The sequence below is a fragment of the Rhinoraja longicauda genome, chromosome 10 (genome assembly GCF_053455715.1).
Source record: "Rhinoraja longicauda isolate Sanriku21f chromosome 10, sRhiLon1.1, whole genome shotgun sequence".
NCBI classification, from domain to species: domain Eukaryota; kingdom Metazoa; phylum Chordata; class Chondrichthyes; order Rajiformes; family Arhynchobatidae; genus Rhinoraja; species Rhinoraja longicauda.
The window spans coordinates 28,629,631-28,645,292 of record NC_135962.1 but is presented as its reverse complement, the minus strand read 5'-3'; the positions used below and the strand labels follow the sequence as shown (position 1 = coordinate 28,645,292).

At 37.0% G+C, this 15,662-nt stretch overlaps 1 protein-coding gene across 2 annotated transcripts in view; it reads right to left on the bottom strand.

Annotated features, from left to right (window-relative positions):
* Window positions 1-1,600: 1,600 nt before the first annotated feature.
* akap6 (A kinase (PRKA) anchor protein 6) overlaps window positions 1,601-15,662 on the bottom strand; it is a 291,928-nt gene continuing 277,866 nt past the window's right edge. For both annotated transcript variants that reach the window (XM_078406526.1, XM_078406527.1), the window contains 2 exons: window positions 11,547-15,242; window positions 1,601-6,841 (listed from right to left, as the gene is read on the bottom strand). In XM_078406526.1, the coding sequence (XP_078262652.1) occupies window positions 6,785-6,841; window positions 11,547-15,242 (3,753 nt within the window). In that variant the 3' untranslated portion in view covers window positions 1,601-6,784. The remainder of the gene's footprint in view (window positions 6,842-11,546; window positions 15,243-15,662) is intronic.

Here is a 15,662-nt window from a genome sequence, read left to right as displayed (position 1 = left end):
ATCTATTAACTAATAGGTGCTAGGTATCTCCTCAAGAAAATCAAACATGAACACCAATTTAACTGTTCTGAAACTTTCTTGTGATTGCAATACCAATAAATATCCATTTTAAACTCTCTGCTGAAATCAGTTACACTTCAGTCCAAATACAAAAAGGCAAAGTTTCACATGGTAGCAAATAATATATTTTTGTTTTAAATTTGGGAACTGTTATTGTTGGTAATTAAGTGAAAATGAAAGAACTTAAGTCCAATGCAGCATTGCAATCATAAATCAAACTGAAATCTTTTGAATTGATATAGCAATCACATATTGATGATTATTCTTACTTTACAAACATGATGTCGGTATCTATAATGTATAATTTAACTATCTGGGATATTTGTGGATCTTGTTTAACAGAATGATTTTGATACATGATTAGACTTGTATAATTGTTTATAATCTTGTTTAAAACTTTTAAATTGCAGGAAAGTGGGAATGCTTCAAGACTTTACTTAGTTCAATACTTCCTTGCACAGTGAAATATACAATCAATTTCAATTGTCATTTTCAAAATTTGTAAGCATGATTTTGAATTTAATTGGCTGCACCAGAAGTTGTAACGATATACAACAAAGTGCATGGCAACATTTGTTCTTAAAGTTCATTTTAAGGAATTAGTACTTTAGAAACTTAAGGGAGTATAAGGAAAACTGAAACCTAAAGGTCAATTATCTGATATTATTTGGATTCATGAGCAATTAACATAATAAAAATAGAAGCCACCTCTTTTGAGATAATCATTTTGTTGCATAGATATATCAATAGAATCAAGACATCAATTTGTGCATACATTTTTATGTAAGCATGATTTTGAATTAAAGATGTAAGAAACTGCAGATGCCAAAATCATGAGCTAAAAACAAACTGCTTGATGAACTCAGCAGGTCAGCCAGCATCCACGGAGGGAATTGATAGACACTGTTTTGGGTCAGTCCTTTCTTCAGTCTGAAGAAGAGTTCTGACCCAAAACATCGCCTGTCCATTCCCTCCACAGATGCTGCCTTACCCGCTGAGTTCCACCAGCAGTTTGTTTTTTCCTGTTTGTTACTTTTGAACATTCATTTTATTGAAATAAATTGTGTAATTTCAAATAACTTTAGTGATAACAATCAAGTTTTTATTTTCAACAGATTAGATCTGAAGGAAAAAAATAATCCATATACTAAAACTCTCTTGTTTGTTTGCTCCTTGACTACAGCCAAAACAGTACACGACAGCGCAACAATTTTAGGCTCACCTTACCGTCGGGTCCCTTTGGTGCTAATGGAAGAGGTTTCATTGAAATCGGTGTTATATTTTTAGTTATTCATATTTTAAAGTTTAAATCTATAAGGGGATAAGGGGGGTTGAGGGGGATGGAGAGGGTGCTGCACCAATGCAAGAGAGGTTTGGGCCCAACGGGTCCACTTGGTCTAGTAGTCTTTAAAATTGATGGACTAATAGTGTTGCAACAACTAAAACATCTTCGACATGAAAAATATAGGTTATTAAATTATATGACTTATGCATTCTATTTTTAACAATAAAAAGTTTAATTAAACAAATTCATTTCTATATCAATCCATACAGTTGCATCATTCACTGACTTTTATTCACTTATTGATGATTAATGAACATGCCAAGCTATATCAAGAATGAATGATGGAGAAGGTATCCCATCAATAGTTTTGGTTTCATGCATGTGATAAAAGTGCAAATATACTGTTTAATTTCCACTATTCTGTTACAGTCAAATACTAGAAAGATATGGGTATTACCTTTTTGAATTATGCTCAATGTTAAGCTTGATATTAACAGTGAGCATAACTTTCTATGCAAGAAGATATGATTAAGATCAAAAGAATCTGCAAACCAAGATCAGGCAGTAAAATCCAGTTTATATATTAGATTGGTGTTTTGCACTCAATGTACGTAAATGGTAACAATAACACCTTTCAGGATGGCAATTAACAATTCCCCAACCAATTTTTAAATGCTTTCATACTAGTCAGATTTTTTGAACTGGTGGTGTGCATATGCAATGAGCTGCCAGAAGAGAAAGTGGAGGCAGGTACTATGACAATATTTAAAAGGCATTTGGACGAGTGTCTGGATAGGAATGGTTTAGAGGGATATGGTCCTAACATAGGCAGGTGGGACATATGTAGATGGGTATCTTGGTCGTCATGGGCAGGTTGGGCCAGTATGACTTTGACTTATTCTCAATGTCAAGCTATTTGATTTGTGTTTTTCTTTTCCACTCTAACTATTCCCCTTGCATTCAAAATTCTTTGGTTTAATAGTTTTGTGGATTATTTTGAACATCCTTAATAAAAAATGATTGTTGGTTATTAAGTAATTTCAGATCCACTACACCATATGGATCATTCTTTCTGAAGCTACATATTATTTTGTACTGCCAGGAAATCTGCAAATACTGTTTTCTTCTGAAAATATATTTACGTAGGTTATGAAAAGCATAGCATTAAAAGTCACAATTATTTCATCCTGGAGATTGCTGTGGCTGAGGTGAACAGTATGAATGTACAAGGAGGAACTTGAAATGTATATGCATGGGAAAAGAACAGAAAGATTTGTTGATGGTGTACAATGGGTAAGATGTGAGAAAGCTTATATGAAGATGACACACTCAAAAAGACTGTCCTTTCATATTTCTTTCTGTAATCTCCTTTGATAAATTATTTTGAGTCAGATTATATAATTTGAATCATACTACCCTTCATCAGTATGTTTAGACACACCATCAAAGATGTCAAATGTAGTGAAACAGTGGCGCAGCAGTTAGAGCTGTTGCCTCACAGCGCCAGAGACCCGGATTTGATCCTGACCTCGGATGCTGTCTGTGTGGAGTTTGCATGTTCCCCCTGTGACTGCTTGGGTTTCCTTTGGGTACTCCAGTCCCAAGGTTGTGCAGATCTCCAGGTTAATTGGCCTCGCTAAATTGCCCCTATGGTGTAGGGAGTGGATGAGAAAGTGGGATGGCAGAGAACTAGTGTGAACAGGTGATCAATGGTTCACATGGACTCAGTGGGTTGCTTACGTTTGGCCCATCTCTCTGAAGTGTATTACATCATTTTTCATATATTTTCAGAACATTCAGAAATTAATATTTATTTTACATAATGAGCATGTCACATGGGGCATTTCATGGAATGTACAATGCCTATTAACTTAATTTTCTTTTGCATTCTTTGGATGCACTGTCAAATACAATATATTTTATACAGGAGTTTTTTTATTAACAACGTTGGTTAAACATTCCAGTCCCAAGTCATGGAATAATATGAAATTAATGTCCAGTGAAACTCAGAGTTTACTACTTTAATTTCAATTTATTACAAAAATCTTCAGTAAACGCTAATTTCCACAAAACCTACACCCCAATCAAAAGATAGTTAATAATAATCGGTTCATAATTTTCTATTCAGCAGTCCATAAGAAAGAGTTCAAAAGTGAGCAATAGTTGACACAACAATTAATGTTGCTAGGTATGCAGGTAACCAGCGAGATGAGTTGCGACTAACCATTTTGGATGTAGGAATGGGGGAGCCTGCAACATCAGAGGCATAGACATCCCTTGCTTTATATACTTTCTTCCTCCTGGCTCCACAGAGATGCTTTTGATTTACTTTAGAGAGCTTCTTCTTACTTCTCTACTCACTGGACTATTAACATGCTAACAGTTATTTTTGTTCATTCAAAAAAAACAACTGACTAACGGGAATCTCTGGTCCAAAGTCGAGAAGGAATTTCAGATTGGTATTAGTTTAGTTTTAATTTTAGACACAGCATGGAAACAGGCCATTCAGACCAACTTCCCCGTGCCATCCAAAATACTCATCAAATCTAGTCTCAATTGCTTGTGTTTAGACCATATCCCATTAAACCTTTCTTATCCATATTCCAAAGATCTTTTAAATATTGTACCTGCCTCTCTACTTTCTCTGACAATTCCTTCCATACAGCATCACTTTCTGTGTGAAGAAGTTGCCCCTCTTGCCCCTGCTAAATATATACCCACTCAACTTAAACATAAGTCCTCGAGTTGTTGATTCCAAATGCCTGGGAAAAAGTGTGCATTATCCATGTTCTTCATGATTTTATATAACTTTATTAAGGTTACCCTTCTGTCTGCTAAGTTCCAAGGCTTAAAGTCCTTAAAATCAACCACCCGCCCTGTAACACTGGCCCACGTGTCCTGTTGTAAATCTTCATTGCACTCTTTCCAGCTTAATGACATCTTTCCTGCAGCAGGATACCCAAAAGTGTACACAATACTCAACGTATGGCCTCACCAGCATCTTGTGCAAGTCATACAGCACAGAAACAGACCTTTTGGCCCAACTTGGCCATGCCAATCAAGGTGCCCCATCTACACTAGACCCACCTGTCTGCATTTGGCCCATATCCCTCTAAACCTTTCCTATCCATGTACCTTTCCAAATGTCTTTTAAATATTGGTGTCGTACTTGCCTCAACTACCACCTCCAGCAACTCATTCTATATATACAAAACCCTGTGTGTGAAAAGATTGCCCCTCAGGTTCCTACTAAATCTTTCCCCTCTCACCTTTAACCTATGTCCTCTGGTTGATTCCCCTACTCTGGGTAAAAGACTGTGCATTCACCCTATCCCCCTTATGACCTTATACGCCTCTATAAGATCAGTTCCAGTCTCCAGCGCTCCAAGGAATAGTCCTAGCCTGCCCAGCCTCTCTATAGCTCAGGCCCTCAAGTTCTGGCAAAATCCTTGTAAATCCTCTCTGCACTCTTTCCAGCATAACAACATCCCGTAGTAGTGTGAAAAATACTGAACACAATACTCCAAATGCAGCCTCACCTATGTCTTGTACAATTGTAACATAACATCCCAACTCAATACTCTGACTGATGAAGGCAAATGCGAAGTATTTGGAGTACTGAGTGCAGTTCTTGGTTTTCCCCATTACAGAAAGAATGGAGGCTTTGGAAAGGGTGCAGAGGAAGTTAGTGTTTTCTCTGGAATGCCGGAGGTTGCAAGGTCTCCTGATAAAAATATATAAAATAATGAGAGGTGTAGATAGGGTAGACAGAACCTTTTTCCCAGATGCAAGTATTAGTCCAAGAAATTACAATTTATTTGCCTCAGTTCCTTCGCTTCAATGATTTTGTCCACAATAAAAACAGATGAGAAATATTCATTAACAATTTCACCCATCCCCTTTAGTGGCACACATAGATGGCCATGCTAATCTTTAAGAGGACATATTCTCTCTATAGCCACTCTTTTATTTTTAATATGCCTGTATAATTGAATGGCGGTGCTGGCTCGAAGGGCTGAATGGCCTACTCCTGCACCTATTGTCTATTGTCTATTGTCTATAATCTCTTGGGAATTTTATTTTATCTTGCCAAAAAGATCTATCCCATCACCTCTTTTTGCCCTCACTTACTTGTGACCTACACTTATTCAGTTTGATTCTCAACTGCTTTAACCTAATGTATGCCTCCTTTTTCCTGACTACTTTAACCTAATGTATGCCTCCTTTTTCTTGACCTTAATATTGTTGTTTGAAAATAGTTTTTCAGATTTATGAGAGTTTAACAAGTAATTTCATATCAATCTTAGTTACTTAATGATTTTCAATTTTTATCTTTCTGCCCAAGATTTAACTATAAGCTGCATTATTATATTTTAAACAGTAAAAAATATGCAGGGCAGTTTGCCTCTGAAAACCAATAACTCATTCCATTTTATTGTCTGATAAATTAATTTTTATTTGCCAACTTTAACTTTAACCCATGCAATCTAAGGCTTAATATTTTCCACATCACTGGACTCATTAACACAATACAATAAAGCATTGTATATCATTGTACATGAACATTAGCATTTTCTTGTACATATGTACATAAATTATACACAGAGCATAACCTTGCTATCACATCTCTTTAAGCCGGCTTTTTAACTGGGAAAAGCAGCTTTTTAACAAAAGGTATAAGATATACAGCAAGGCACACATTGTTAAAACATTTCTTCTCTTCCCCTTCTTAAGAAGCAGAAATAATAAAACTTGACTGTGTATTGAAATGAAAAACATATTATTGCAATATACAGCACAGTAAGATTGTTTTATAAGTTCTACAGTTGCATAGATTGGATCTATGTATTCTATATTTATATTGGCTTAATATTAATTACACAAAACATATCAAGATATGATTATTGATTTTCAACATAAGGTTTGAATTAGTTCCTGTTATCAATGTTATGCTACTTTCCACCTTTTAAGTTCAAATAATATTCATGGTTCCTTTTGGAATTAGCATAGTTAACACAACGGCCCACTTTTCTGAGGTTTTTGTTCCAGATAGATTGGATGGATATATTCTCTCCTAAAATCCATACATTCCTCCTATAATATGTGAAATGGCATGACCAGAAATGACATGAGATTATACCCCAATATCTTTCCAAATGCTGTGGTTTCATACCAAAAAGTACCTACACCAAGAAAATGAGAACATTTATAAGCTGTGTATCAGAACAGAGGAGACCCTTGGAGGTAGCTTTGGACAAAAGTCCATGAAGAAGAAAAATGCTGGATGTGGCTAACAGCATCTGCCATACAAAGGGAGTAACAGCATCTGCCATACAAAGGATCAGCAAAAACAACCAGTTAACCACACCAGCATGAAAAACTTGCATTTGGATGGAGCTTGTCTTCAATATCAATGAGGAAGAGGATGGTTCATATAGATTAGATGTTACCTTGGGAATTGGTGGGCAAAAATGGAGCAAGGATATGGCCAGATTTCTGGAGGGAAAAAAGAGGCAAATATATGTTTAGTCAGCAGCAAAACAGTAGAAAATGCTTCTGTCAGTCAACATTCTAAATATAAAATCTTACATCTAATGAATAAAAATGCAATGTTACTAGTTGGAATTTGAATTTTAATTGGACAGGTAACTGAGCTGCTTCTGACCGTCAATATCACATAGAAATATTTAAAATATGAATGATTTTTTGTCAGCCTCCAAATTACTGTAATTGTTGTATAGTAAAATAAATTACAATGACATTGAATCATTGTTGAGCTTTTATAAATTTTTAATACCGGCTTCACTAGAGGAGGTAAACTTCCAAGAGTGACCTTTATTTTCTTGCTTCATCCTCATCTGTAGTCTTAAATATGTAGACAACACTCTCAGGTGCATATACTAATATGCAAACAACATTGATTAAAGCAAAGCCTGGTGATAATGGATAAATAAAGCTGTAATTGTTGGGCTTCACATGAATATAAAAAACCTGAAGTCATGGCTATCTGTAATGCAAAGAGCTGAAAATGCTGCATTCAAAAATATTCATAAATGATATTCTTAAACCTAATTCATTCTATATCCATTCTGTTATACATATTTTAAACTTTCTACAAGTTTTTCCTACATCTTAGAGTATGAAAGCAGCAACATCTGGCCAGCCATTGGGTTTGATTTTCACAGTGAGGACTGAGTGAGGATAATTAAACCATGCAGCAAAGAGCAGCAGTTTGTGCTGAGGATTATAAAGAAATGGCTCTCGGAATACAATTGAAGAGATTAATGTAATGTGCATCTCTTGTACAGCTTCTAGGAGGCACTCCAAACATGCATTTATTCAACTTCTAAATTAGGCAGAAATATTTTGATCTATCTAGTTACAGTACCTTTGCTTTTGATCTTGCTTTGTCGTTACTGACCTCTACATTTATACAGAAACACGATTGGTAAAAGAAAGAGAAGAGCAGTGAGCAGTGAATTGAGAAAGCAACAAGCGATACAGGAGATTCCTTAGAAAGACATTAACTATATCTTTTCAAAAATCAATTTTCCAAAGGCCCTTATTTATAAATGAAATTTGAACTAATAAAATTCAAATCAAAGGTAGAGTATTACAAAGCATATTCAGTTTGACATAAAGCAGCTCAGTTCCTGGATGGAACAATTGATAGATTTTGTATTCTATTGACTATTAATAACTTTGCAGAAACGAATAGCTGACAGTTATGCAGCTGATGCAAGTAATTGCTTATAGCTCCAGCCAGTTGATGGGGTAGGAGTCAGGAGACTATGAGTTGTATGTTACAACCCCAGAAATCTTTAAATACACCACAGGTAATCGCAGTGGAGGCAAACCCCTAAAGGAAAGAGGAGCAGTGGACATTTCATACACGCATAGTAATTGTATTCACTATTTTACCAAAAGATCTAACTTGAGTGAGGGGAGATGACAATTACACACTATTTTGACTATCTTAGATCTAGTTTTTGCAACCATAGTATAGTATTACAGATTAGCTAGAAAGAACACCAAAATAGTACTAAAATGCTGCATAGATAGAGTTGGTTTGCTATCTAAGGGTTAGTTTAATGGGCTTTAATCAGCCAAATATTTGCAAAGTAAAGAATATTTAATTGCCTCACATTATTGGGTACAGATTTGGCAGCATTAGCGTCTCCTGAACGTTCACTGTGGTGGGATACAGACGCTGTAGGTTTGGTTTCAATGGTTCTAGAGTTTTGAACTTTCCTGAGATTCTGTCTTACATTCTTTTGTGAATAAGTAATCTGGAAATCAGGAAAATAGTATTTCACTTGAATAATTAGCAGTTTTTTTCGTCCCGTTTCCACCTAATTAAATATAAAATGTAGCATGTGCTGCATTAAGACAACCACGACAAATCCCTGCATTTGATGTAGGAAGGAACTGCAGATGCTGGTTTACACCGAACATAGAGACAAATGCTGGAGTAACTCAGCGGGGACAGGCAGCAACTCTCGAGAGAAGGAATGGATGATGTTTCGGGTCAAGACCCATCTTCAGACTTCAAAGCTTCAAGGAAAAGTCACTTCTTTGCCCACTCTCCCGACCTCTCTGAGTCCTTCTGCAGAGTCCCTGCATTATCTACACTACCTGCCCCACCACCTAATTCGTATCATCCGCAAATGTGGCCACAAAACATCAATTCCCTCATACAAATCATTGATATACAACGTGGAATAGCGGCCCCAGCACCCATCCCTGCGGAACACCGCTTGTCACTCGCAGCCAACTAGAAAACGCCCCATTTATTCACACTCTTTGCCATCTGCCATTAACCAACCTTTTATCCATGCTAGTATCTTCCCTCTGATACAATGGGCTCTCATCTTCTATTAGCAGCCTCGTGTGTGGTACCTTATTAAAGGTCTGAAAATCCAGGTAAGCAACATCCACTGACTCTCCTTTGTCTATCCTACTTTCCTCAAATAATTCCAACAGATTCGTCAGGCAAGATTTCCCCTTCACAAAACCATTCATCAGGCAAAACCATGGTGACTTCAGGTTATTTTATCATGTGCTTCTAAATACGCTAAAACCTCATCCTTAATAATGGACCCTAAAATGTTACCACCCACCGAAGTCAGGCTAATCAGCCTGTAATTTTCCTTCTTTTACTTCACTCTTGAACAACGGAGTAACATTTGCAATTTTCCAATCCTCTGGAACCACTCCTAACTCTAGTGACTCTTCGAAGATCACCACTGATTCTTACTGAGAAGCTGAAATGCAGTTCGAGTTTTTAACAGGTTTGCAGGTTTTAACGGGGCTGGATGTGGAGAATCTGTCTCATTAGCCTCTTTCACCAGAAACAGCAGTAATGTAATACGGATAACAAATAGGTCTCAGAGGATGAAGTACATATGTCCTTCCCTGAAATACTTCAAAATGATGTGTGCAGCCATCATGAGTATGGTCACCTTGATGGGGTAAACTGGTACTTTCCTCTCCACTATTTTAAGAGTGCAGCTGGAAAGTAAGTGAAATGTTGTCTATTTACGAGAGGTATATTTGTAAGCTTTACCACATCTCCATTTTCCAAATAAGCTGCATCTCCCAGGCTTGCAATTTGCTGCCCTACATGTTAACCTGACTACAAGGCATCTGATGCAGATAGGTCAATCACATGATCGACAGTGTGAATGGTGAGAAGGTATTTTTGTGTATTGCAATACTATATACGTATAAAGTTTAGCGAAATTCTGAATCTTCTTATCTCCACGAAATAATCACACTATGGCCACTCTGCTTAACTGCCTGCTTGAGGTGGAAGGAGAACACATGGGTTTCCCTAGCACCCTTTCTAAAAATATTATCATATAACCATGACATGCAAATAATCAGGTGAATAAATTCCCCCAATTAATATTCTGGCTGTCTTGTTCTTGTCCTGTTGTAGCTTAATGCTTAATACAACCAAATATGCATTGCTTCTTGCATAGGGATTTTAACATTAATAATTTTTCTGTGCCAGATGGCTAAAGTGAAAATGGTCTCTTTGACCTGGGTCATTGAGCCAAAGACCAGACATATTAAGCACTGCAAAGATGGTTAAATGAAATAGAACATAGAAAAGTACAGCACAAAAGTCTCTTAAATGCCACTATCATTTATATTTCTACTCTCACCTTAAACCTATGCTCTCTAGCATTTGATTTCTCCATACAGGGAAAATAGTTCTGGCTGTCTATCCTATCAATGCCTCCCATGATTTTATGCACTACTATCAGGTCAGCCTCTGGCATTCGAGAGGAAATAGTCCAAGTCTATCCAACCGCTCCCTGTAGCCAGCATACCCCCTAATCCATTTCTGATAAACCTCCTTTGCACCCTTTCCCAAGGCTCCACATCCTTCCTCTAATGAAGCGACCAGAACCACATGCAATACTCCAAATGCGGCATAACTAAAGTCCTATAAAGCTGCATCCTCACTTCCTGACTCTTAAACTTAATGTCCTGGCCTAAAAAAGCAAGTATACCATTGCCTTCTTTACCGCTCTACCTACATGTGGCACCAGGGGTAATCCTGAGATTACTATCCTCGGGGTCCTGCTTTTTAATCTTCTGCCTAATTCCCTATATTCACTTCGCAGGTATCTCATCCTTTTTTCAACCTTATGTCATTTGTTCCAATGTGCACAATAACTTCCGGCTGCATATCATCCCCCTTGATAATGTTCTGCAGCCGGTCGAAGATGTCCTAACCCTGGCACCACCGGAGGCAATCCACCTGGAGTCTCACTGTAACTTCCGTCTATGATCTCTGCAAACTCCTGGAAGACCCTCAGGTTCAGCTGCTGCTCCAGTTCCCTAATGCAGTCTGTAAGGAGCTGCAACTGGTTGCACCCTCCACAGGTATAGTCGTTAGGGACATTGGAATTCTCCATGACTTACCACATCTCCAACCTTAATTAAAGTGACTTGTCAATTACATGAGACGAATTATCTCAATTATAAAAAATCATAAAGTTTACTTTAAAAGGATATATTTAATTTGGCCATTAAAACATGCATTTTTGGGAAGTGCTGATTTCAAAACCAACTACAGGTAAAATCGGTCCTTTAATCTATCTTCTTCAAAATAGAATATAGCTTCCACTATTATAGATTGGATTAAGATACAGTAGAACTATGCGGTATTAATGTAACAGTAACCTACCCCTTTTTCAGGCAAGTTAAAGATCCCATCACAATGATTTTCCTTCTTGTCAAGGATCACTTTGACTTTGCCATCTGCACCTTCGTCATCTTCATTAATAGAATGTCCATTTTGTGGAAATGTTGTTTTAGTGCTAGGGGACACATTGTCTTTTGGTTTCTCAAAATAAATGTTATTTGATTGCACATCCTTCAGTGGATTATTTTTCATACCATAAGACTGATTTACTGATACATTTTCATCAGTTTCCATGTATAATGGTGGTTCAATGGGCTCAAACGGTTCAACTTTTGACACGACTGTAAAGGACTCATTGTGTGACAAACATTTAGTTGTGTTTCTTTGTGTTTCAGGCAGCAATGAATTAAAGTAAGGATTTTTCACATGGTTTTCTATGGATTGAAATGTATTCTCTTCTGATGTATTACTTGTTTCATTAATGGGAACAAAATATGTATCTAGATTCTTAGTGATTTTGTTAAATTCGCTTAGATTTCCACTACATGTCTTTTGATCAACTGGTGACACATGAACAGCGTTTAACACCATCATGTCCAATCCATCATTTGGCAAAGGTAATTCATCTGGAATAGTGTCCCTTTGTAACGTAGAATCAAGCGAGCGGGATTTATGGGATTGCTCTGTAAAATCTTCACAAAGGAGTTTATCATCTTCACCATCGTTTTCCAGTCTAGCCTCCTCGCTTAAATCTAAAGGCAGTGGTGTGCTGCTTTTCTCATCAATGCTAGTGTTTAGCTCACCACAGTCACTGTCATGCGATGATATGGACAGGTAGGAGTAAAAGTCTCCTTTTCGCAGCTGCAAAGCTCGGTGAGAATGTTCCAACACTTTTTCCTTGATCTGAGCCACTGATGTTGGACTCACCATTTCAGAGTCATGCTGTGATATGTTCTTCAAGGCCGAAGATGCCATATCAATAATTTCCATCACAAAATTATGAACAGAACTATCTTCTTCCCCCTCACTATGAGAAATATTAGAATGGCAGGCACAGTTCGAAATAGTTTTTGCACAATCCTTGTTAACTTCGTCCAACTGTGTGTTTTCTAAATTATGATGAGATGAACATTCTCCAGCTAAATATTTACTGGTAGTATCTTCGTCACTATGGCAGTTATACATCAGTTCTGCTTTGGAATCTTGATGTTGTTGTTTACTCCTATGTTCACTTGTTGGAACTTTTTTCCCACTTAATACTTCAATATCATGAAACTTTTCAAATCTTTTCATGCAAGTAACCTCCTCATCAGTATTAAAAGTAGGTGGCAATAAATGTTTGTTTGCAAATCTATTGTCTTCCAAACATATAAGCTTTTTACCCTTCTCTTTGGATTGGGTAGGGGACCTAGAAACTGGAACGTGTTGTGATTCTGTTTTTTGCTCAAATGTACTATCAAGCAATTCAGATTGCAAACATTCAGTTCTATGAGTTTTGCTGGTATTTCGCCCCTTTTCAAAGGGATAACGTACCTTGCTATCTAATACTTTATTTTGTTTATTTTCATCTTTTAATACAGATTTTTCTACATTGCCATTTTCCAGGTCATCTCTTAAATGGTGAGTACATTGTCTACGAGTTTCCATTCCAGTCTGCATGAAATGTTTTTCATTTGGATAGAGTGAATTGCTTTTACAATCTTTAGACTCCAGCTGCTTAAATACTGGATTGTTCAAAAATGGATAAAGTGAAGAAGTATTTTTGAAAGCAGGTAACCTGAAACTATAAGGGTCTGTCTTGCTCAAATCCTTTTCTTCTGGATTCAATTTTGGATTCAGTTTTTTCTTTCCTTTTGCAGGGACAGCAAATATTGGTTTAATCCAGTGGTGGAAATCATTCTTCATGTAGTCTCCATCTAAAATGCAATTACTTTCTTCATTAATGTCATCGTCTGTAGCTATACTGGAATCATCATCATCCTTAATGCACAGTTCCTCCTCAGTTAATGTAAGGGTTGAACTGGAAAGCAAATCACTGTCGTCTTCTTCATCAGTGCAAGCAGAAGTACAAGACACATTTACAATCATGCTTATATTTGTATCAGCTTCATCAGTCATTGAGTGATTAACACGCTTTTTGAATGATGCATTTGAATCCAAAATTCTATTTTTATGCACAATTATGTCTTCAGAGCCCAAGGAAAGCTCATCACTGCTGCTTAGTTCTGTGAGAGAAGCAGCAGAATCTTCATTGGCTGAGGAATTGGCATCAAATGATCGTTGGCCAGTGAATGACATTTTAAGAGAATTACTCTGCAGTGTGATGTCTGAAACACTACGTTTCATTTTTGGACTAACTGGATTCTGAATGTTTTCTAAACGTTTCAATAGGTCCAAAGTTCTCTTACTCAGCTCCCCCACTGCTTCAACACCCACATTAATGTCCCCTGGACCTTGGAGGTCAAGTAACTCCTCTGTTATCTTGCATGGATTACCCCAACTATCTAAGGAAGTACTACGATGGAGATCACTATTTTTGTGATTGTTAGTTACATGCCTAAATATGTCACCAGCAAATGAAAGTGACTCCACAGATGACCTATGAGACAAAAATATGAGATCTCTTTCATTTTTCAGATATTCATCTGGAGATACTCCACTATCATCTATTTCTCTAAAATCAGTTTCAAGGTTACTTCTACTTGATGATACTGGCAGACATTTTTCTGCCATAGCACAGTCCAGTTTGCCATCTGAAGGTGAGAATCCATTTTTACAAATCATTTCAACATAATCTGGTTTTGTGCTCACATTCCCATTAGTCGTTTCCTTTTCTTCAGGGGAGTGAGTTATACCTAACTCAAGCTCAGGGCCCTGCAGGTAAGAATAGTCATAAAATGTGAACACATCATATTGTGCCTCCAGATCATTTGAAATATCCTTCGAACTGATTTTATTCATCTGAAATTGCTGTAAATCCCCCTCATTGCTCAGAGACAGTGATTCAAAATCTTCTGACAATTGTACATCATATTTTGTTCTTTGAATCTTTGCTACATTCTTTATTTCCTTTTTTTCAAATAAGTCTTGTCTTTTACAAATGCATGATTGAATTGGGCAGTCTCTATGTTTCAGTTCTATTAGGGGGTGGAGAGGTTTGGTAGATAGCTTAGTTTGCACTCGATCATCTTGGTTTGACAGAGAGGTTGTTTCTGTATTACCCTCGCTGACTATTCCACTCTCGCTCTCAGGCCTCAGCGCCACTGGTCTGTCTTCTCTCACTGGAATGAAATCACCCAGTAGGTCTGGCAAAGAATCATCAGATGAGAACAAAGAATCTTTACTTGCACTCCTCACTAAATTGGTTAGCAGCTTTGCATTGGAAAAATTTGATGCATTATTGAAGAATGATAAGCAATCTTTTCCAAGAAGCTGTAGATTATGTAGGGTGTGGTGCTGATGGGAATATGGACAAGAAGAAGAAGAAGGTGGTTCACCAGGACTGTACAGTGATTCTCCAGGGCCACTGCTGTAATGATCCAGTAGAAGCTCATCAACGAGATTGTTCATAGGCTCAAGTGAAAATTTTGATATGTCATTCTGTTCACATGCAAGATCAAGTGTCTCATCACGAGTGCCAATCAAAATGTTACTCATGTCTGTCTCATCCCATTCCAGTGAATCTTCACCGGAGATATTTAAATTCATCAGGCCAGGTTCAATACAGCTTGAAGAGACCTAAAAGAGAACAAAAATGATGTTTAAAAGCTTTAAGTTTGTTTTAATCAGCATTAATAAAATGACATGATTTGCATTTTTAAAATTATTTATTAAAAAAGCAAGACTAGTTTAAGTGGAATTTTTCACGGCCTAGTTTATGTATGCAGTGTTTAATCATCTACATCAATTGTTTATGGGTGCTGTGGGAAACTTGTAGGGTGATATAAAAATTGACTGAAGCATAGAATATAACAGTGAAGACATTCTAGAGCTTATAAAGCACTAGTTAGGCCACAGATAGTTTACTCTGCACACTTCATAGCCGCAATGATATATAAGCATTTATGATAACAAGGATTTATGATAACATTTATGAAAACAAGGAGGCAGATTATTATCTCAATGGTGTCAGGTTAGGTAAGGGGGAAGTACAGCGAG